Raw genomic sequence first — 22,346 nt, forward strand, 5'->3', positions numbered from 1 at the left:
GTTGCTTGCTGGGCACACACACACACACACACACACACACACACACACACACACACACACACACACACACACAGGTGAGCGTCTATCCAGTCGTCACAGTGGAGCAGCAGCAGCTCTATACGGTACACATGGGTCCTAATTAGGCCTGAGGGCTGGAGAGGAGCGATCCCCGAGAACAAGCATCAGCCAGAGTCTGATTAGACTCTGCAAGTGGACGGCTCTCCAGAGATTGCTTGCGGGTCAAATCTCTCTTTCTCTTTTCTCACACACACACACACACACATGCACACATACACACACTTTCTTTTCAAATATGAATTCCCTCAGGAGCAAAACCCAAGCAAATCATGCAAACCTTTGCGTTTCACAGCACCATGATGTGACCTATTTGCACTCCAGCTAATGAGGTGCTTGTTAAGCTTAATGAGCATTTGTTAAGACTAATGTGTTGATGAATATATCTTTTCGTCTTGTTGTTGTTGTGAAAACATCAGGGCTAAATGATTCACTTCAAACTATTCCCCACACAAGGTTATGTTTTAATTAAGGGATTTTCATATATCGTGCAACATTATTTCGTCCCCATAGAGCTTTGGTAATTATTGAATGCTCAAAATACCTGAAGGAGCTGAAGGGATCAGTTAGTGTGCTGGTGATAAGCAATAGTTATTGCTGAGACTAATAATGAAACTTCAAGGACGGAGAGCAGACACATATTGTTCATTTTATCTCTCACACTCCGCAGAGAGTTTCAGAAAGAGGCTTAGAGCATTCTTGATAGTCACATTTGAACGTTGTGATCTCATATTGATTAATGCTTAAAGCCGCAATATTTCTTCTTTTTTTTTTTTCTTTTTACTGGAGGGATGAAAATCAAAACAGAAAGAAATTGTACTTTCATCCAAAGCAGCAAAAAATAAATAACTAAATAAAATGGAGTGCGGTGGCTGAGGACAGACTTTAAGTGTTTAAATGTCACAGTGATGCTCTTCATGCACATAATGTAGTTCATCTCCCACAGAATCCCACTTGGTTAATGCAGCTTCAAACATTCAATCTCTTGGATTTTTAATGAGCGCTGAAGTAAGATGGAAGCAGTGGCAGAAGAATATTTTTTTAAAAAGGAACATGTCCCCTGAAATGTATTTAACTGTTAACAATGCTATTATGGCAAAAACAAGAGAAAGAAAAATCAAGCCTACAGGAACATGCATTTTACATGCATGCTCTATTTAAGCTGCACTGAATTAAAACGCACATTCACACGGCCTTGTCCTGCGCTCTGCTGTTCACATGAGATAGAATGAGGTTCCCTGGTATCCGAGTGAGACAGCAGCTGACACTGCAGAGGCTGCGATTCAGCCGCGTGCACCTCCTTCACTCCTAATGCCTCAGAATACTTTAACTTGTGCAGCGGCCGACGGGATGTCCCAGCGGTCGAAATCACCAGTGGCTTTGGAGCCAAATTAAAGTGAAGTGCTGACAAGTGTGGCACAGTCTCAACTACGTAATGATACATGTTCTGCAGCTATTTGCAGACCAATGTTAGAACTGCTGTCTGTGGGGATGAGACTTAACAAGAGTGTGTGCATGTGACGTACTCTATTCAAGTTAGTAGGGAACTATAACTGACTTAATTTCCAGGTGAAATGGAAGCTGTAGTCTTAGTTCATTTTAATCACTGATGGTTTTAAAAGCAGCTTAAAAGATTTTTTTATTTGCATTCAGATTTTGTACATGTCAACAGCCTGAGCCGCATGCCCACCTCTTCTTAACTCGTCTCCAAGTGAGAGGAAGATGGCAGAGACGTGAGAATCAGTTGGGCGTATGCCCTTTCAAGATTTAGATCTGTGAAATTCTGTAAAGTCCTCCAAATTAGAAACAGTTGTTCAGTGCCATCTCCTTGTTGTCGTCTGTGTCTGTCAGACGAGCGGCTGTGTTTTCTGTGGAGCAGCTAAAGTGAGGTACAGGGCTGATTAGATTGGAGGCATCTCTCCCACCAGGAGATGTGTTCTAATTAGAGTGTGTGGCTCATGTCTCACCGAGGAGAATAACAAGCCTCATCCCAAGGCTGCCTCCAGATGAACCTCACATCCGCGGCAAACCAAAACACATCTGATGTATCAGCAACCCCTGGGCTCGAGACCACACCTGAGTCGACATGCGGTGCATTAGGATTTTGACGGGGAGGAAGGGGGCGGTTTGGGCTGTGTGGCAGCGTTTCTCAAAGCAGGAGGCCTCACAGAGCCGGAGCAACAATAATGTAAAAGCCAGCAAGAGACAGAAAGAGGCTCTCCGTGCAGGTTTTTACACCCAAACAGGTTTTTCAGTTGACCACACAACTCAATCAAATAATTAACAAATGTGAAATGATAACACTGGGGGCAAAATTTTCTTTAACCACAGAGAGGGGGATGTGTTTTAATATGATGAGCAGTCTGAAAGGATGGACACACTCAACCTGGGTGATGTGTGTGTGATTTGGGAGCCTGCCTCCAGTGTGTGACGATACTTTTAATTACACATCAGTCTTGATTTGCTGTGCAAAAGCCTTGACACATATTATACATACAAATGAATGCTATAAAACCAATTGACTCATGGGAAAGTGTGAGAGGAGGCTGAAGAATTAGATTTAAAATGTCACCAGGGACTCGAGAGAAAGACTAAATGCTTTACTTACAGATTAAGGCTGTTCAAACAATCAGTAAATAATGGGAAACAATAATAATAATAATTATTATTATTATAATTGGATCATTACCACCATTATTATTTCACATTAACTCAAATTATTAGAAATCAAGAGGCCCAAAATTGTTAATTCACTAATTCCTATTCCTACAATAATTTATCTTTAACAGTTATCAATAATAAATAATAAATGTAATTATTGAGCAATATTTACTATTGATTTATCTATTCTGGGATTAAATTATTATCAAAACAAAACCGTGTTTCCTCACATAAAAATAAATTGTATTCAATCAAATGATTGATTCATTGTTGTGCTCAAACATCACAGCACTAACACACGCATGCACACACAGGCACGCAGGCACACACACACACACACACACACACGCATACACACACAGGCACACGCACGTACGCACACACACACACACACACACACACACACACACACACACACACACACACACACACACACCCACAGTGGAGGATGGTCCAACCTCCCAGGCGGCTCGTCTCAGATTGGATGTCAGATGCTGGAGACAGCTGCACTCATCACAGCTTTTATGAATACATTACCTTTTATGTTCATCCAAACACTAATTTATCTTCCTCTCAAAATCAAACGGGACAGACATTCACTCAGCGGTCCTCGAGAAAATTGGAACTTTTCAAAAGCTGCGCCGTGTGTAAGACAAATATCTGCAGCTAAAATAAGTCCAAATCTTTCAGCTGGGTGGTAATTCAAACCTCGTCTCTGACAGAGCACGCATGCAGATGTGTGTGTATATGTGTTTGTGCCTGCTTGATTTTTTTTGCAGAGATGGCTTATGAAATATCAAAGTGTGTTATTTGCCTCTGTGAAACTCCACAACATCAAAGACTTTCTCTCTCTCCCACAAGAACCCAGGAACCTCGAATTTTTTGCTCGTCTGTCTCCCACCTCAGCACCGCTCAAACGCCTCTAATGATACAAGATACAAGATGGAGAGACTGCTGCCAACAAAACGGGGCGGAAAGAGAAAAAAAAATGGATCAACAACTGAACAGACACATTTTAGGTGATGATTGACATCCCCGCATCTTTTTATTATTCCTGTGATGTTCGTCCAGACACACTGATGCCAGAAACTGTGGCCTCACACTTTGGCTGATGCAGCAATCTGGTGATATGCGCCGCTCTGCCTGCCAACCACCTGGCTGGAAGAAGCATAATCAACCTCTCAGTCAATCATTCCTCGCACAGCCAATGGTGTAGGATGAGTGTCAGAGGAAGCGTGGCAGACATGCGCTGACTGTATGTCCAACTTTGACACTTCACACCTCGCTCTCTAGCATCCTGATGAGTCCTCTGTTATTGGCGAGTTCTTGGGATTCCAGCCACTCGCTGCTGTGCTTCATGTAGGAGAAGTGAGGGTGCCGCATGTGGGAGGAATACGGCTGCTGGGTCTCAGACATTTCACAGGTGAAGGTTTTCTGGCATTTTAAGCAGGGAGAGCCTGCAGTTGCCTTCAATATATCAAAGGAATTTATAGAAAATGACGCTAATATTAAAACCATCTTAAAGCTGCATGAAGATAAAATGCTCAGCAGAGAAATAATGGAGATTGGATCCTGTGTGATGGTTCTGTGGTATAAAAAACCCTTTTGTGGTCACAAATGACTCTTAAAGGTACAGTGAGGACTAATCCTGATAGTTCATGGGAGTTGCCTCTGGTCCGCCAACAAGAACACGGTTTCCTTGGGTGTTGTTTTCAAGGCACCACTCTGGGTTATGTAATTCAGCCTCGGATGTCCCACATGACACGTTATGTATATTGCATCGCCTAAAAAGCTGCGCGCTCTCTCTCCAACTGCACTCAAAGCTTGCTAGATTTTTCATCTCCAATTAAAAGGGGACTAAAGTACTGCTTCACTGGACTCGGAAGAAGAGAAATAACTGACACGCTCGCTCCTGAGACGACTAAATAATTGAATTTGTTTGCCATCCAGCAGGGGGAGAGAAGTCTCACATTGAGAATACATTTAGTCTTGTGTAGGTTGTTGCTTAGTGCAAAGATAAAATGATAAAATGAATAGGAGAAGAGAATTGGTCTATTATTTTTTTGCAACTCTGACTGAGAAGTAAAAAACAAAAAGGTGTTGCCTGTTTTTACTGTTTTATTACAAAGAGTTTTTGCTATCTAATGCCATCTGGCTGTGATGGTCGAGATTGCAATCAGCTGAATACCCCTTGCCTCACCCTCCTCTTCACAGCTTGTATGGGAGAACTTTAACAGAAAAGACATCTCTCGAGCCAGTGTTTGGTTTGTGTGGGTTACTATAGAAACATGGCATTGCAACATGGCGGACTCCATTTAAGAGGATGTGCTCCACCTCGTCCATGTTAGTGGACCAACTGGTCAAAGCACACACTGAATAATTTTATTTTGACAGTTTCTGTCATTTTAGTTTGGTCTTATCACACTTCAATCGTTTTTCTTTTATTATTTGATTCTATAAAAACAGGGTGAAACTTCATGATTGACAGCTGAGACTGACTCCTGGTTGGTCGAGCCCTATTATTAGCAGAACCTCACTATTGCGGCTGCACGCAAAGCAATGGACTGGCTTCAAACATGGCGGCATCTGTGTTTGGGATGTTTTGGATTCAGTTTTGTGAAATGGGTGGAAGTGGAGACACAATATTATCTACTCACCACTATGCCGATTCAGGGGTGGGTGAAGTGTTTCAGTCCATAAACACTTTTCAGGGGTAAACAGCGTTGCAGCCAAATTCTTGTTCAAACATAAAAAAAACAACAGAAAAAACACATGACATGTTTACAATCAGTGTGAGACAGTACTGTCTTTATGACATGCTTTCAAATGGTCCATTGCTTTGGGTTTTCTAAATATGCCTGTGCTGTGCAGTTCAGGCCTGTCAACATAATGAACTGCAATACATATAACTGAACATATCAAAAGATGCAATAAGTGTAATTCAATTCAGTTCAATAGCACTTAAACAAGTACTTTTATAATGCATTTGTATTTTAGTGGTGTATTTGAACTGCTTCTATATCATTGATTGTAATTTGAACTGTGTTGCATTGTGATACAACAGGAAACTGTTATAATGTAAAACAATGTTACATTACAGGATCATTCCCCAAGAAACATTAATTATACAAGTTAGATGAACAATCTTTGTCATAATCGCCGCAGAAACATTCTGACGCTCACTGTGTTGCAGGGCTATTGGATTCTATTGTGTTACAGGTGTTTCTCACATTGTGGCCACCCCCCTATGTGTGTCCCATTTACCAAAGCAGTGCACGCATCGATCCACCCAAACAGCAAGTGGTGAAAAAGTGAAAGCTAATCATGAAGATCCTGCACGTCGTCTCTCCTCCACCGAGGGACAGGAGTTTCTCAAAATGGAGACGTAGTCGCAGCATCAAGGATCGAATTTGGCCGCAGGAGATGCCACGGTTGGATTGATCAATAAGATTAGATTGCCTTTCTGCAATGCATCGAACACATCGATGTAGCAAAAGCGAAAAGAGTAAACAAATTCAGCATGTCAGATGCATTGTGTTGAGGAGTCAAGGAGGGCAATGTCACAAAAGTTGCTGAATTCTCCACTGACGTCTTGATAATTATGTTCTTTCGGAACTGATACAACTGGCAAATGATTATTGATTTGAGCAGTGGAGAAGCCTGGCATCCTCACACAATCATGAGGTCTGCAAATTTTCTAATCACACTCATACATGCATTTTGACTACACAACCATGCATTCTACTGTCGAATACAAGACAAATGCCCAAATCCTAATAAAATAAACACTGAGTCTTCTGTTGCAGCCCCATCACACCAAAGGTGATTTTCACAATACGGCAGTTGAGAAGTGAGAGGGTGAAAATGCAATTCCCAAAACTGATGACTGTTATTCAAAATTACAAGAACAGAAAGACAAAGAGGCAGCATTAATTCTTAATACGCTCAGCCTTGGGCCAAACTAATAAAAGCACAATTGAATCAGCTCTAAATAAATGATGGTGCTGGTAGTTTAATATTAAATCATCTCCCTCAGTGTCACCGTAGATCTGAGGGTTAACTGAGATATATAGCATCAACTATATATCTCAGTTAACCCACAAGTTCTAACTGAAGAGAATTGAACTGCTAATTTATGTTGAGCTTTGCCTCATTCCCACAATTCTTTGATTTCTGTTTCATCTGGGGCTTCTCGGGCAAACACTGAGCGCCACCAAGTGGAACAAAAAGTAGCTGCACAAAAAAACTGTCGTGCAAAAACACTTCAAATCACCCAGAACTACATACTTATGTCAACAACATTTTATTTAATGACATTATTTGATTCTGCTGTTGTTTGTCTTGCGTTGCCAAATCAATGCCAACACACGCTGCTACTCCCCGAAAACAAGATGAACACACTACATGTCAAAATTACATTATATCACAGAATATGAATGAAAAAAAAAAAAAGGGTTTACTTGCTCTCATGCATTTGTGAAAATAAATAATTCCTCATAGTATCTCACTATATTTATACATCCCTCTCTTATGACCAACACCCGCAAGGTTTCACTTAAAGTTGATGTGACATACATAAGTCAGTTCATATACTGCATGTATTGGCTGTAATAGCACAGTTTCAACTCACTGTAGCCACCAGGCACTGAAGTTAACATTTAGATTTATTCTGCACCATGTGCCAGAAGGCTCTATAAAGCAGTTTACAGTCCAGCTGCTCTGGCTTAGCATCGCACACTCCTCCTTGAATGTGACATTCAGTTGATCTATAACTGTGATATTTATATAACGATAGCTATTACGTGTGACTCCATATCTGTGGGACAAAATCATTGGATGACGCCTTACAGTGCAATTTCTTCACAGTGAAAAACTCAAGATATTGTGATTTACAGTACTTCAGTCAAGGTATTAACATCTGTCTATCGTTAAATTGTAAGTAGGTTTGAGGTTTGATAGTACAAAAATGAAAATCAAGAATATTGCACATCATAAATTTGGAGGATTTCTAAGACAAAAACAGAAGATTAAGATTAAAATGGCAGCATTTTGTTTTAAATTGTCTCGGCCTAAATTGAAAAAAACATGTTATATACATATATATATATATATATATATATATATATATATATATATATATATATATATATATATATATATAAACATATATATATATATAAACACAAGCCGCACATTAGGTCATGCACACTGGTGTCATTTGAACGTATCATTTTAGTTTCCCAGCTCTTAAAGACGGGAAATTAAAGTTACACCACAAGTCGTTAAATTGCAGCAAGAACCATTTTAAAAAATTGCCTTTTAAAACCTGTTTAAAGTTGTTAGGTAAAAACATGAGACGAATTAACACAATACAGAAAACATTACTTTGCAAATGCGTTGATTTACTTTGAGAGGGTGAATGAGCAATACTTATCATTCATACAAAAATGTATATTACGTTTTGAAGAAATGTGCAAACAAAGCTTTAATAAAGTATGCCTCAACATGCTCTCCGATGCTGGCATTTGGAAAAATATACAGTTAGAAATATATACACATCCAAGAGTAGCACGTCTACATACTCAGTGTGGGCATCAGCAAGAATCTGCTTGCATAGTTAAGTGCATGCATAAGCAATTTTATCATGCAAAAACTGTCGTATACTTCGTGATGGGGGTTTTCTTTTTTTTCTCAGTGCATTTAGTGTTAATCTATGCGTTCAATGCAAGGTAGAAATGTGCACAAGCTGCAATGTCACACGTGAAAGACAGAGAACTGGGGAGGGGGCTGACTCAAACGCACCATAAAAGCTCTACCTACATGTATGGTGTTCAACGAAGGCAAACCCAGCTGTGTTTGAATATGTCGTCTTAGCGTGTCGTGGCTTTTTTTGTTGTTGTTTTTGTTCTTACATAAACCCTGTGTTCATCTGAGAGGAATGTTTGGAGATGTCTGGCAGTCTGAAGATGCTGCTCCCCATGAGGAACATGGGCACCGCAGGAACGTGTTGGCATCAGCAGCTGGAGGGCAGAAGTGGTGACTGGTGGGGGAGGTCATCTGGGGATGGGGGGTGGGGAAGTGGGGGCAACAGGTTATCACTGCTAAATCAAACACAAAACATTTAAGAATCATTACAAAACCAAGGTCTCCAGACAATTAACACCAACGACACATGCTTCATTCCTGCACCTCCGTGACAGACTCCTTCCTCTTCTCCTTAAAGGCTGTTGCACAAATTCTACACTGAGGAGCATATGTAAACAGCAGTTCAGGTTAAATAGGCTAAATTGTGTTTTACTTGAAATTACATTTTCAGTGCTTAGTAAATATTAAAATTGAATTATAAATCGTCCAACACCTGCAGTTATAGAATTTAGATTAAATACTTCACTATGATTATCTGAGGCACTGATGTTTGTTGTCGACATATGACTCTCGATATTGAAAGAGAGCTGTACGTTTTTTGGGAAATAATTCAGCATTTCACTGCATCCGCATGTTAAAAATTGCCAGTAAACGTCCTTTGGTGACTGAGTGGTCCATGTTTGATAGATCTCAAAAGTATCTCTCCACCATTTACAGAATATTTGCTTTCCATCTTGTGCAAAGTCACCTTTATTTTCACCCCCTACTGAGATGTACGTCTCCCAACTATGCTACGGACAGAACAAGGCAATCATTTCAATACATGTGGAGTCCATGCTTATTTACAATACAGTAGAATATCCCTCAAAATCAATGCAATCCATACAAAGTGCTTTGTTAAAATCCATTCCTAAATAGCTATTTAACAATGTGGACAGTAAGCGTCCAGTATGGCAGCTGGTATTCAGTAACCACTGAAAAGCTACAGGTGCTTTAAAGATGTTGGTCAGACACTTAGGTCTAGTTTGATGGTTAAAGCACCTCGGAGCTGCACTTGAGAAATTGTTATCGAGTCTTCGACATATTATCACTTGGACCTCTGGCTGGATTGTGTAGAGTTGATGGGGATCTTCCTGGACTGCATTGTCTTTTTAGCAGGCTCCTTCTTTGAAAGGTCCTTTGCATTGGCGGAGGACTGGGTTGTCGTTTCCACTCCAGAAAGCTTGGACTTTGTGGAGGCCAGCAGTGAATGCTTGGCTGCAGCAGATGCCTTCGAGGATTCTTTGTCTTTGGCTGTGGTCACGTTAGTCTGGGCTTCTGAAGCCCCATTCTGGGTTTTCCTGCTTGCTGATTTCTGGCTTCCTTCTTTAGCTGCATCCCCAGCACTATCCTCTGGACTTCCTTTAGCTTCCCCCGTCCCTGATTTTCCACCATCAGCTGACTTACGGGTCTCTTTGGGCCTCAGAGCAGTTTTGAAGAAGGACAAACCTTTGTCCTCCGTCTTACTGTTCCTACGAGGTCCCCTTGATGGTGGTGCTGCACTCGAAGACGAGACGCCAACGCTCGAAGATCGGAGACTAGTCACGGAGGAGCTACTGCTAGAGTTACGGGCCACCTCCCTGTTCTCCGAAGCCCGACCCGGCCTGCCCTCTGCTCTACTAGCAGCACTTGACCTGGAGGGAGGTCCTCCCTGGCTGACCTTTCTCTCCGAAACCACATTGGCCCCTGAGGAATCACGGCTTGCACTCCTTTCTGCTGCTCTAGTCCTTCCAGAGGCTGAGCTTTTCTCGCCTCCACCTCTAGGTGATGCCTTTCTCTGAGGATGTGAGATTTGTGCTCCTGGAGGACCACTCTTCCTCTGTTGGGCAGAGTCTGGATGTAATGCCTCTGAGGTTTGAGGGGACCCTTTTTTGGAAGGCGTTGCTGTTTTCGAGGAACCAGCCTTGCTAGTTTTAGGAGGTCCATCACACTTGTCCTTGGGGTTTGATGCTGATGCTGCACCCTTTGTCTGTGTTCGAGACGGTGACTTGTCAATGGCTGGGGACGCAGGAGAGAGGGAGCTGGACGAAGTTGAGGAGGTGGTAGGACGCTTCTTGGGACTCCTTTCACTCTCTAACCCAGTCTTTGCTGAGGTCCTTTTAACACCTGTGCTATCTGCAGCCCCGTTTCTTTGTTTCTGCTCTTTAGCAGCTGCCCCATGTCGAGGACTAACTTGCTCAGCAGGAGTGACTATGTTGTTGTTATCCCCAGCCTGGATAGAGCTCCTTTGCTCCGCTTGCGCCACAGCCTTGGAGTGAAGCTGCTCTATCAGCCTTTTACTGCCAGGATTACTATCCGAAGCTGCAAGGGCCAACTTACACCCTGACAGTCTGTCTGGCTTAGGCGACCCAGTGAAGCAGGGGGTTGCCAGCTGGTTATCAACAACCTCTCCTATTCTCTCCAGAGTCGGGGAGGAAGAGTGGGATTCCAGGGAGAAGCGAGAGGGAGAGTTGGAACGGAGCTGGAGCTTAGCAGAGTGGGACCAGGATGGTTTAGTGCCATTTTCACTGAGAACCAAAGGACTGGCGATGGAAGATCTCGAGGAGAAGGTTTGTCTTTGCATGCCTCTCACCGCTGGGCGGCTCGATAGGCCTGCTTTGTAGAGGGACACACAGAAATGTTAGACTCTCCAAGAAAACATTGACGAAATCCTCAATGGCATAAGTCTCCCTTACCATCGTCCTCGCTCCGTTCAGCAGCAAACTCAGCGGACTCAGAGAGGGAGGCCAATGAGGTACGTCTGGAGGAACCAGATGAGGCTTGGCTGGGTGGACGGCTGCCCATCAGCCGACTAATCCAGTGCTCACACAAAGAAGAACTGGTGGAACCTAAAGGTCCAAACAGAGAGTGGCTGAGCATCTGCAATTCATCCCATTGACAAAACCCAAACATATACAGTATGAGGGGCAGTATAGAGGCTCATAATAAAAGTTACCTCCCACAGAGCTGTTGGCAGACCAGGATGGAATAGTGGCTCGTCTTTGATAAAACAAGATGTAAGCAGTCTGCTTGCAGACCTCATCTTCAGACATAGGATGAACATCACTATCATCAAAGCAGTACCACTGTCCGTCAATGGAGTTCTTACAGTGGGCTGCGAGACACAATGAAATAAGATATTATAAATAACTTGTGAAGCTTTTATAAAAATAAAAATAAAAATAAACAGTTAAATGCACAATATGTAACTTGGGCTTCTAGGGTTCTCAATAAAAACAACAAAAAAAGACAGAGTTTGATGATGAAGCAGCGTGGGATCATGGGAGTTGATGTCTTCACCAACATTTCTTGTTCCATAATCTTCTCAGGATACTTGGTTCCCCTGTGCATTTGTGCTTTTATAGAAGAGTTTCGGTGACGGAACGCGCAGTAAACAGTGATGAAAATTTGTGATCTATTACAAATGACCAAGATAAACAGAGGAAGGAAAACCAGCCCAGTGAGCCTATTGGCTAACTAGCTAACTGGCTAACTGTGCTTGTCCTATATCATTCATCATTTGACCTGGGCGTTATAGCAGAGACGGGCATAACAGGTAAAGTGGATTTGTGGTATTTAAAAGGTGACTGAGATGAAACGTCCTGTTACTTTGAATAAAATTGGGAATTTCGTTGGGTAAGTACAGATGTCAAAAAAATATATAAATTAGTTCTAGTCTTCTTAATGAAGAATTGTTGCATGTTATATCTTTCATACAATAACCTAATAGGGGCGTCAGTCATCGGTTGTGTCATGGTGCTCTGTTACCTGTGTAATGACCTCCCTGCATGGTTCCGTGGTGGTTACACACCGCGTACAGGTCATAGAGGTAGTCCTCCGGATCACGGCCCATCCCATAGGGCCGTCTCCATGGTGACCAGTGGGAGGGGAGACTCCAGCTGCTCTGGCTCCTCTTTACCATGTGCGGTGCCATGTCCATACCGGTGAGCGGGAACTTCACCATGTTCTGCATCTTCATCCGTCGATCTGCATCCTGAGGGACACAACAACGTTCACAGCCTTAAACTTGAGAGCAAGTTTTTTTACGAGCACCTCGTTCACAGTAATGTAAAATCCATTGTCTCTCACTACCTGTCTGAAGCGCTTCAGGTGGAGTATGAGGATGTCTGGCAGGGTCCAAAGACTGAGCTTGATGCTGCCCTGCTGAAGCTGCTTACAGTGTGGACAACGCCATGCGTCATCCGGAGCCAGCTGAAATGTGGAAAACATCAGTTTTTAAAGAGTAACTATTTTAAAGTCTACCTCATGTTCTCGTCTTGTTTTTGTGTCGTGAAAGCTAAGAATCGATGTTTTTATTTTAAATTTTTGGAATACATACAATCTCTGCACACTTGGTAGAGCAGGCGCTCCTACATTGATCTTCTACAACACTAGATCTTCTGTGAACCCGACTCTTTTCACAAGATATAGAGTCATCCACAATTTACCCTTCCCTTTCCCCCTCACTCCCTTTGACCAGGATTTCAAAAAACTCTGAGCTGAATCTTTCAGTGAAACCTTAATCAAGCCACATATTTATTCCCTGTCTGTACTAAAAACCCCACGGCACCATGTCTCAGGCTACCTGTTCCTCTTTGGTGTAGAGTTGAAAGCACTGGGCGAGCGAGCACGTCTGAGGCTGCAGGTGCTGCTCTTTCACCTGACGCACACTTTCAGCATCTGGGATGTATTCGTCCTCAGTTCTTTTGAAGAGACTGCGGATACAGTGCGGCACAAGTCACAGAGGGAGAAACCACACATCGCATCAAACATCTGCCAGGAGCTTAATGAAGTGTGTGTGTTTTGCAAGATCTCACTTACTAGTCTTTTGTCTCCTTGTCCCATTCAACCACAATTTTGACATGAGGTGGTCCTCCAGGACCGCTGGACTTGTACGCCCTATTAAATAATATTACATTAAGAGAATTACATTACATTCATATACATGTTTATTAATAGAATAAGAGAAGAACTACATACTGTTACTATTAAATCCATTTTAAATGGTTTGAACATGCTGCAGGATTTATGTAACAACTTCTCAACTGAGGCAACACTTCCTCCTTGTGGTAAAAAGTGGTATTACCTCTCCACAGAGGGATGGCAGAGTGGCTGTTCCTCCTGAGGCAAGAGATACGTGATTCCAACCACGCCCACCACACGTAACGTGAAGGGCCCTACCTGAAGACCACCAGGAATGAGACAATATCAAATATAACACATTAACAAGATTGCAAAAAAATAAAATAAGCAAAGGGTGTGAAAAGCAGGTTGGGAGTTTGAACCTGCACAAAGGCTCCAGGGCGCAAAATGTGACGCATCTTCTCCAGGATCTCTTTCTGAAGAACGTCCCAGGTCACTGTTCGCTCCAAATACAGAATGAATGGATTACCAAACCTGCAGGGAACAAAAGCAGTGAGGTTTTAAAGATTTCTTTGGGATAGTTGATTACAATAGTTGATGATATGAATGATAACTGTTGCTCGATAAAGTTGCAACGTACCAATCCACTTGTATTCAGTTCTGAATACGATAAATTAAATCCCTATTATTATTATTATTATATAAAATCCATTCAATATAAATTTGTGTTCCAAAGCAATTTATTACTTTGTGTGTTTGTTTGTGTGTATTTGTTTGTTCTAGATTTCTATACATGAGTCCAAAAGTAATAAGGGGGGGCTACTAGATGTTTTGATTACTATCTATTTAATTTGTACTCCAGCATTTTGGCAATGGGGTTATAATTGCATTATAACATGTTTATGATTCATAAAAACATCTGCCAGTAGACTCCAGTGATGTCAGCGCAATATCCCATCAGTGAATTAGGTCAGTATCAGCCCCTGATATTAGATCCTACCTGCGTCCTTGCTGTCCAGCGCAGGCTCTATTACACACCAGCAGGACGATCTTCTCAGCCTGCCCGCTGTTCTTATTAGGACTCGCCGGTGGTGTCGTCGGCTCTTGTATTTGCGTGGGAATCCTGTTGTTGTCTGTGCTGTACTTCAAGTTGTTCTGGTTGAGATTTGCATGTGGACTCCCTAAAAAGAAAACATGGAAGTTAAAGTTACAAACTTTCCAAAATTGAAATAAAATGTGAAAACCACACACTGCTTGGTGAATTGCAGGTCAGTGTGTGTGTGTGGCAGCTTCCTGAACCGGGCGTTTCTCCAACATTGGTCCATTTCTAATCTAATCTCCACTCCCACTGCCGTAATGAGACAGAGAGCTAAACTGATTTGTAATTGGGGATGGGGGGGGTAAACAGGATGTTGTACCGCTTCGCTTGGAACGGATCTGCTCCGGTCTGAACAGCTCAGGTGTCTCAAAGGCAAAGATGGAGTCGCTCTCCTGAATGATCTCGAGGTCGTCGTCGTCATCACAGAAGGAGCGATGAAAGCCGTCAAAGTACATTTCAGTGAGGGCGATCTGAACAGAGACATTAGGATTCATTCATGTGATAAGAATTAGTGCCAGTTAAAGTTTTTTAATGAAGAGACTTCAGATTCTGAAACATAAGAGATGTATATGTTTACAAAGTGTTAATTATAAAATGGTGCTAAAATCATCTGAGATAATTCTGGTCTCCCATTAAAAAACAAATCAAACCTCCTAATTCTCTCATGGCAAACTCCTCCATCCAATTTCCTCAAAGAACTTTAATCCTCTTAATTTTAATGCATTAACAGTCTTCAGCAGAAAAGTTTTCAGAAGATGGCAGCACCTGTTGCGCTGGGATTTTGGTCTCTTGGGCCACAGCTTGTCTCAGCCTGGACACGGTACCGGAGAGCGGCACCGCCACCCCAACTCTCATACAGTGGGAGCACTTTCCTTGGTACACCACTGTCACATACAGCGGCCTGCAACACAGACATATTGGAATAAATTGGCTGTTTCATAACCACGGCAGGACTGATGTTTCACAGGTACATGACATGTTCTAATTTTAGCTCTCTCCTGTCAGATCTCTCCTGGTGTTTTTCTTATCCAGGGATGACACTTTTTTTTAACGCCACGTCCAGAAGACATCACGTCTCATCGCATATTTGGATGTTTGTTTTTCGTCTGATAGTTATTTTCCTACTCATATAAAGTGGATGCAGAGCCAGCTTACCGTGTGTGAGGTACCGGGATTGGCAGTGAGATGCAGAGGAAAGGATCGAAGGTGTTGCTCTGTTTCTGGCAGTGAGGGCAGGTCAGGGACGACCTGCACAGAGACATGTTAGAGAACTGTTACTGATCCAGTTTTAAGGATTAATTGGAAAGTGCACTTCATCATTGTCTTGCTGAAAGTTAGAGAACATTGACACCTATGATATATATGTACCTACAGAAAATTACATTGGTATGCATAAATTATGATAAACATAATACTAAATTATTTATATTAAAGAAATAAAGAATTGTGTAATAACAAAGTTGAATGAATAAAATTTGATATGTATCAAATTGATTTTTGATTGTTAATTAATTGAATAGACTCAGAATGTATATAAATCTATTTACATCAAAGTGATATCAACCTTTTTAAAACTAGCAACAAGTAGCACATGAACCAAGATGTCGGACGATTTTCAATTAGTGGAAATAAATAAATAATGGAGTAATGTTATTGGTGCTATACATTAGTACATGCAGTGGATAAAATTTCATGTTGTTTGAAGAAGACCATAGGAAATGATCGGAAGAAGGACAAAAACTAGTAAGTGAACCTTTGGAAGGTTTAGAATATTTCATTAGGGTGTGTTTTAAGTGTTAATCCTCTTGTCTTGGAAGATTATTCCATATAAATGATGATTTTCACATAATAAACATTTATGGGCACTGGCAATAAATGTGTATTTAAATTTGGACAAAATATATGAATTCTGTCACCTGTATTGTGCCTGAAACAACTCCTGTACAAAAGAGCCAGGTGCTGGTAGTGGAGATCCTTCAGGGGGATTTTCTTCTTCTACTGGAGGCTGCACATATAACAGAACGGTTAGTTGGCAAACACACAGAATATAACGCATGTTAAATTACAGCAGCATTCAGAATATTGTAACGTGTCAGTGGAAAACCCAAAAGGGGAAACATCTGGTCAAAACATGAAAGAAACATCCACAAATTTAGATTTTATTTTTCTATAACTCAGTATACAGCACCCTACACTGCCCTGTGTTGCTGTTTACCTTCCGGGGAGGTCTGATGTCAGGGTGGACTATATGGTTGAGGTCTTCGTGAACTCTGTCCAGCAACCAAAGGAGGAATTCCTGGGCGTCGTGCTGGGAGTTACCTCTGAACTGAAGGGCACTCTTGGACACAACATTCTGCAGCACAATAAAAAAGAAAATTCAGCACATCGCTCCGAAACACAGAGACGATTTCACACAGTGCAGCCGAGTCTTTTCTCGACATCTCCTGATCATAAAATATTCAGTGCGTTTGACCGGGTTGACGATCAGCACAATCCTAAAGGTCAGCGGAGGTGGTGGGGCTGTTTTAAAACCAGAAGCTTTTTAAAACCAGGGCGCAGGGCTGGAAATCGACAGATTAACCGCCTCACTGACAATTAGCAACAGTAAAAACAGTGTGTGCTCCGCAGAGCCTCCCTGGCTGGCAGATAAAAAAGTCACCGGATATCAAATGTCACACAAGGTCAAACATACAAGTTCTGTGTGTGTCTTCCCAGCTTCTCCCAGGGGTCATTCTTTCTCCTCTCAAGGCATCACAGAAGCAGCCTCAGCATTTCTGACAAACTGTGATGCAAACAAAGACCGAGCCTTCCGTCTGAGGCTCGACCACAGACGCTGTGTTTTGAGGGACGATTTTAAGGCAAAACACAACAGATATTAATAATGTATTGCTTTAAATGTCTGCATCTCTTTGAAACACCTTGAGAAAAATAAGCCATCCTAAGAATTGTCATGCGGTAAATTATCCTCTCAATGTTTCTGATGAATAAAAGATGTATAATTAATACAATCAGTGTAAGTGACAACAAAAGATGATGTTCCAGATTCATGAGACAATATTTATGGCATTAACTCAGATGAAGTGACAAAATAGAGATGAAGTGTTTATAGAAAGAATGGTATCAGATATCAATATATCCTCTATATTTAAAATTGATTTTTGCAGAGTTTGCAGTGTAGCATTTTTCTCAACAGTATAGTAAACAATAAATAAGAAGACATGTGTGTTCTCTTACATATAGTTTATAATTCAATGTGTTTTCATGGGATTATTGTGTCTAGGGAGGGATAACCAGGCAATTGACAGTAAATAAATAAGAAAATCTACACTGATGTAAAAATATGAAGATGGGAAATTAAATTAAGGTCAACTTTAAAATTCCAGTGTGTAAGATTTAGAATGAACACATTCATGGTGATTTTAATCCACTCCACCATTCTTAAAGTGGGATAAAAGGTCATTTCCATAAACGCAATAAGTTTATCCCTTATTAAGCCTCCAATAAAACAATCTACAGAGTTGTTTTTATCAAACATGGAGTTCAGTTGTGTTGTTGGATTTGTTTTACCATCATTTTTTCAACACAAAATTAAGGATCACAAATCTGCAAGAGTTTGTGTGGATCCTGTTCTGAGGCAGATTGGATGTTGCACTACAGCTTGTCGCTCGGAGCAATTTCTTGGGAGAGAAAATGGATTTTGAGACACAGTGTTGTTGTTGTTATTCTTATTCCGGAAACATCTTCCTAATGATCTTTGAGTGCTCTCAGTTTAAGCTCAGATTGTGGTCAGAGGCAAGAGGCACAAAATGGTCAAATACAAATGCGGAGCTGTGATGTGCAGAGAACAGGAAAAGCAGGAAAACGTTCAAATAGCTGCATTTATGGTTTTGATGTAGACGATGGAAAGACACATCTAATCTTTGCAGATTGAAAAAGTAATCATTTTCAGTCCATCTGTGTTGTTTGTGAAATAGAGATAACGTCAGTAAATATTCAGCTGCACACTCTCACAAACTACTTACAATTCCTCGTTTCTAAATTGAATAGTGTACCTGAAATAGACTGCATGTGCACTTTGTTTCCCCACTCAGTTTAACATATTCAAGGCCCCTCACTGTGAACAGAACAATCTATATCCAATCAGACAGTTTGTTCTCTGGCTGGAAACCAAGGCAGGAAAAAAAAAATGGACCAAAATAGAAACACAGTGAAGAACCAGAAATGCGGCCCTGTCCAATTTAGTTGCTCTCCATTATGTATTTTGAGCTTCTGAAGGAGACAGAAAAAGACACAGGCACAAAAAAGTTCCCTTTTGTGATCGTGACGAGCAAAGTTTTCAGGCTGAAGAGGTGAAATGAGGCTGGAGCAGAAGCTGACGAGCGTCTGACAGACATTTCAAACAGTAAATAACAAGAGCTCAAAGAGAATTTTAAATAAATGAGTGTTTGGTCTAAAAAAACTGACTTTGTCTTTTCCTCTTGGATTTATTCTCCTATAAAAAGCTCGATGATAAGCACAGACATTACATAAGCTGGAGATGAGCTGTGACTCCATAGAAACTGACAGAAGACAGAAACCTTCTCTGGGTTTTTTACATTTAATGTAAAACAATAAAAGTAAATAGAAGCTTGTTGTTGAACCAGTCAGTCAAGGTTCACTTCATTTTACCCCGTCTGCAATTATTCTGACAAATGAAGGAAGAATGTGATGATAAACAGACTCTAGTGTTCATATTTATCTGCATTTGGTTTTGTCAGTGCCGTCAGAAGAAAATACTTTTCTAGAATATTTGTGCTAAATAGCTCACTTTGATCGCCTCACTTGTTTTTACATTGACTTTCAACTGAGACGATGGATTAAACAGACCTGGATATCTGGATCCTGATGGTGACAAACATCAGTAAATGAGAATAAAGCACTGTGCAATTTGAGTCTATCAGTCACTGATCCTAGTATCCTGTACTGCATATACTTTGTAGTTTTTGGGACAGGGGCAGATCCAGGGGTGGGGGCAGGGGGGCACCAGATGAAATCTGATCGCCCCCTGAGCTGCCCCCATCCTGTCAGTATAATATCTTTTTGTTTTAATAAACAAATCTTAAAAGACTTAAATGTGCACTTAAACCGCTTTCAGATATGCACCGAACCCCAGATAATGTCAGGACATTCTCCAGACCATGCCAGACAGCAGGAGATTCTCCAGAGGATTCACCATGAACCAGTGAACATTCTCAAAAATGATGCAAAACTTAAAAAAACAAAAAAATGTTTAGAAATATATCTTAGGATGAAGAACGGTGCCGCTGAGCAGAGGATCTCCCGGTGCACTGGTCGAACTCCGGAGAAAGTCCTGACCCCACTCTGCGGACATTCCCTGGAGTTCGTGTCTGGGCCATCCATCCTATATATATACATATATATATACATATATATATATATATATACATATTTGAGGGTTGCAGGGGGAGCTGACATCAGGTGAGAGGCAGGGGACACCCTGTACCAGCTTGTCTCAGACTCACAATTAGAGTCTCCATCAACCTAACCCTAGCATGCATGTTGTTGGACAGTGACAGGAAGAAGGCGAAAACCAACACAAACACGGTGAGAACATGCAAACCACACACGGGGGGGAGACACTGGCTGGACTTGGATTCGAACCGGGAACCTTCTTGCTGTGAGGGAACAGTGCTACTGTCCAAATTGTGGCCCCTGATTCAGAAACATCCTAGATCCGCCACTGTTTTGACAGGGACACCTCTACACACGTCCTACCTTGAAGTCTCTGCTGTGCTGAGGTGTGTACTCAAAGGTCCAGAGCGCCCGCACCAAGCCGGACAGCTGCTCCGTCACCTCCCCGGACTCGTGCTGCTGCTGGCCGGCCCTCCTCAGCACCAGCACCCCGTTGGACTTGGCCTTCTCGCCGCTGTTGCTGCTCGTCTCCGCACCTTTGAACTGCTCCAGCGCCAGGTACTCTGCGAACAGCTCCGTGTTGCTCAGGCACTGGAGGATCGCGTTCATGAAGCAGGTGTTGCCGTGGTTCTTGAGCCCGGCCACCCCTGGCACCTTGTCACCGAAGGGGAATCCCCCGCAGTCGCTGTCGTCGGACGGCAGCGACCCCCCGGTGGTGCTCGGGAGGAGGGTCGCGTCGTCCTTCTCGTCCTCGGCGGCCTGCTCGTCGGTGCTGAAGTGGGACAGAGTGGACAGGGTCCGGAGGACTCTGTTCATGAAGCTGCCCACGGAGCGCACCGAGCTCCTCCGGAACAGCTTCTTGCTGAAGGATTTCTTCTCCTTGTTGGTCACAACTTTCGACATGGTCCCTCAGATGGTGTCCCCCCCAATTATAACAGCGTAAAAACCCAGAGATCCCCCCCTTCGTCTCTCCGTTTAGCGCATGGCCCGGAGCCTGTGCGATGAAAGCACCCTCACTGGAACACGAGGCCTGGGCATATTTCACAGAAACACTGGGGCCTGGCGCTTGTGGGGATCATATCACATCATATGGAGACGGCAGAGCAGGATCAGATCAGCCCACTGGCAACACTGCGTCGGATTGCATAAACATGGAGAGTCAGGGCGCCGTGCGTAAATGCCTGCGGTGGTCCCGCGCCCGCCTGAAGCCATCCTCCCTAACAGCGGGTCCGGTGAAATATCACAACACAACAAGGATGCTGACGATCAGAGACACGGACATCAACCTCTCACAAGTGGAAGAAGCGATGATCGGGATCCCTCATCATTTATTAAACAAACCGCAGCTCCACCCTTTTAAAGGTATTCCTTCACCCGTCTCTAGCGATCAAATCCACGGCGATGCTGATGTTCAGCCCGAGTATTGTGGATGTCTTCCCCCTAAACCATCGCTCTGCCAAACCGAGCAACCCCGCGACCTGAGCGACACAGCCCGCCGCTCCCCCGCGCCTCTCCGCCGTGGAGTATCTGTTCGTGGGCCAGATGTGCGCGTTTCTCTGTCCCCATCAGAAACTCTTGGAAGCTGTTGTTGCTATTTTTCCCCCCCAAAGTCTTCAGCTGCGCCTCAAATAATCCAGCGCCTCCGCCGTCCGGACGGGATTCACGGCGAGGCCGCTTCCCCCTGTCTCCATCAGCATCATCTGTAGGCACCGACACTGCAGGCAGGGCGGTGACGGCTGACGTCAGGGCCCCGACACTGGTCCATGTCGGAGGAGAGGAGCGCAGGTACAGCGGCGAGTGATGATGCTGCTGCTGGGTGATGCTCCGAGTCTCTGGACAGCACGGACACTCACGAACTGATGATTATCATGGCAACAAATAAGAGCATTGTTTATAGAAAATTAAAAACTCAATTTAATAATGCTCCACACTACAAGTCAGTGCAGGAAGGGATTAACCAGTATAATTAGTCCAAGTCTTAATATTAGATGATATAATAATAATCATAATCATAATAATAATAATAAAGCTCCAACCTTGACCCTCATAAGTGGTAGAGATGATGGAGGCATGTTTGACGGTCAGATGGATGAATGGATGGATTGATGGATGGATGGAGGCAGGTTTGGATAGATGGAAGGATGAATGGAAGGATGATGGAGGGATAAATGGAGGGATACGAATGATAAACTTTATTTATATAGCACCCGTCAAACAAATCCAAACCATTGGATCATGTGATTGTTTTGGGTGTTTCCATGTTGTTTTGTGTATTACTAATTATTTTTATTATTTAGTCTGGTGATGTTTGATAGCTGCGTCCAGGAGGTAGTTTTCATCACTTGTTTGTATT

General features: G+C 42.6%; 1 protein-coding gene across 2 annotated transcripts; it reads right to left on the minus strand.

The window, feature by feature from the left end:
- Nucleotides 1–7,023: 7,023 nt before the first annotated feature.
- On the minus strand, nucleotides 7,024–21,896 carry LOC109626641 (ubiquitin carboxyl-terminal hydrolase 31-like). Of its 2 annotated transcripts, none has more exons than XM_069517487.1 (16): nucleotides 20,357–21,896; nucleotides 16,797–16,934; nucleotides 16,498–16,586; nucleotides 15,737–15,829; nucleotides 15,347–15,482; nucleotides 14,901–15,051; nucleotides 14,483–14,663; nucleotides 13,905–14,016; nucleotides 13,706–13,800; nucleotides 13,441–13,518; nucleotides 13,205–13,334; nucleotides 12,712–12,831; nucleotides 12,388–12,613; nucleotides 11,576–11,734; nucleotides 11,316–11,468; nucleotides 7,024–11,232 (listed from the first exon to the last, which is right to left on the minus strand). In XM_069517487.1, exons 1-16 carry the CDS (start codon nucleotides 20,894–20,896, stop codon nucleotides 9,689–9,691), a joined length of 3,945 nt encoding a protein of 1,314 aa, XP_069373588.1. In that variant the 5' UTR covers nucleotides 20,897–21,896; the 3' UTR covers nucleotides 7,024–9,688. The 2 variants fall into 2 exon arrangements, with proteins under 2 accessions (XP_069373588.1, XP_019938302.2); XM_020082743.2 differs by having other exon boundaries at nucleotides 7,024–11,235; nucleotides 20,357–21,895.
- Nucleotides 21,897–22,346: the final 450 nt, after the last annotated feature.

The sequence above is a fragment of the Paralichthys olivaceus genome, chromosome 21 (genome assembly GCF_024713975.1).
Source record: "Paralichthys olivaceus isolate ysfri-2021 chromosome 21, ASM2471397v2, whole genome shotgun sequence".
Taxonomy (NCBI): domain Eukaryota; kingdom Metazoa; phylum Chordata; class Actinopteri; order Pleuronectiformes; family Paralichthyidae; genus Paralichthys; species Paralichthys olivaceus.

Excerpts from the sequence above, each read along its gene's own strand:
- LOC109626641 (XM_020082743.2), bottom strand. The coding sequence starts at position 20,896 with ATGTCGAAAGTTGTGACCAACAAGGAGAAGAAATCCTTCAGCAAGAAG. Across the intron at positions 14,017-14,482 it reads GCTGGACAGCAAGGACGCAG|GTTTGGTAATCCATTCATTC; the intron begins GTAGGATCTAAT and ends TGTTCCCTGCAG. Across the intron at positions 11,469-11,575 it reads TGCCAACAGCTCTGTGGGAG|GTTCCACCAGTTCTTCTTTG; the intron begins GTAACTTTTATT and ends TTGGACCTTTAG.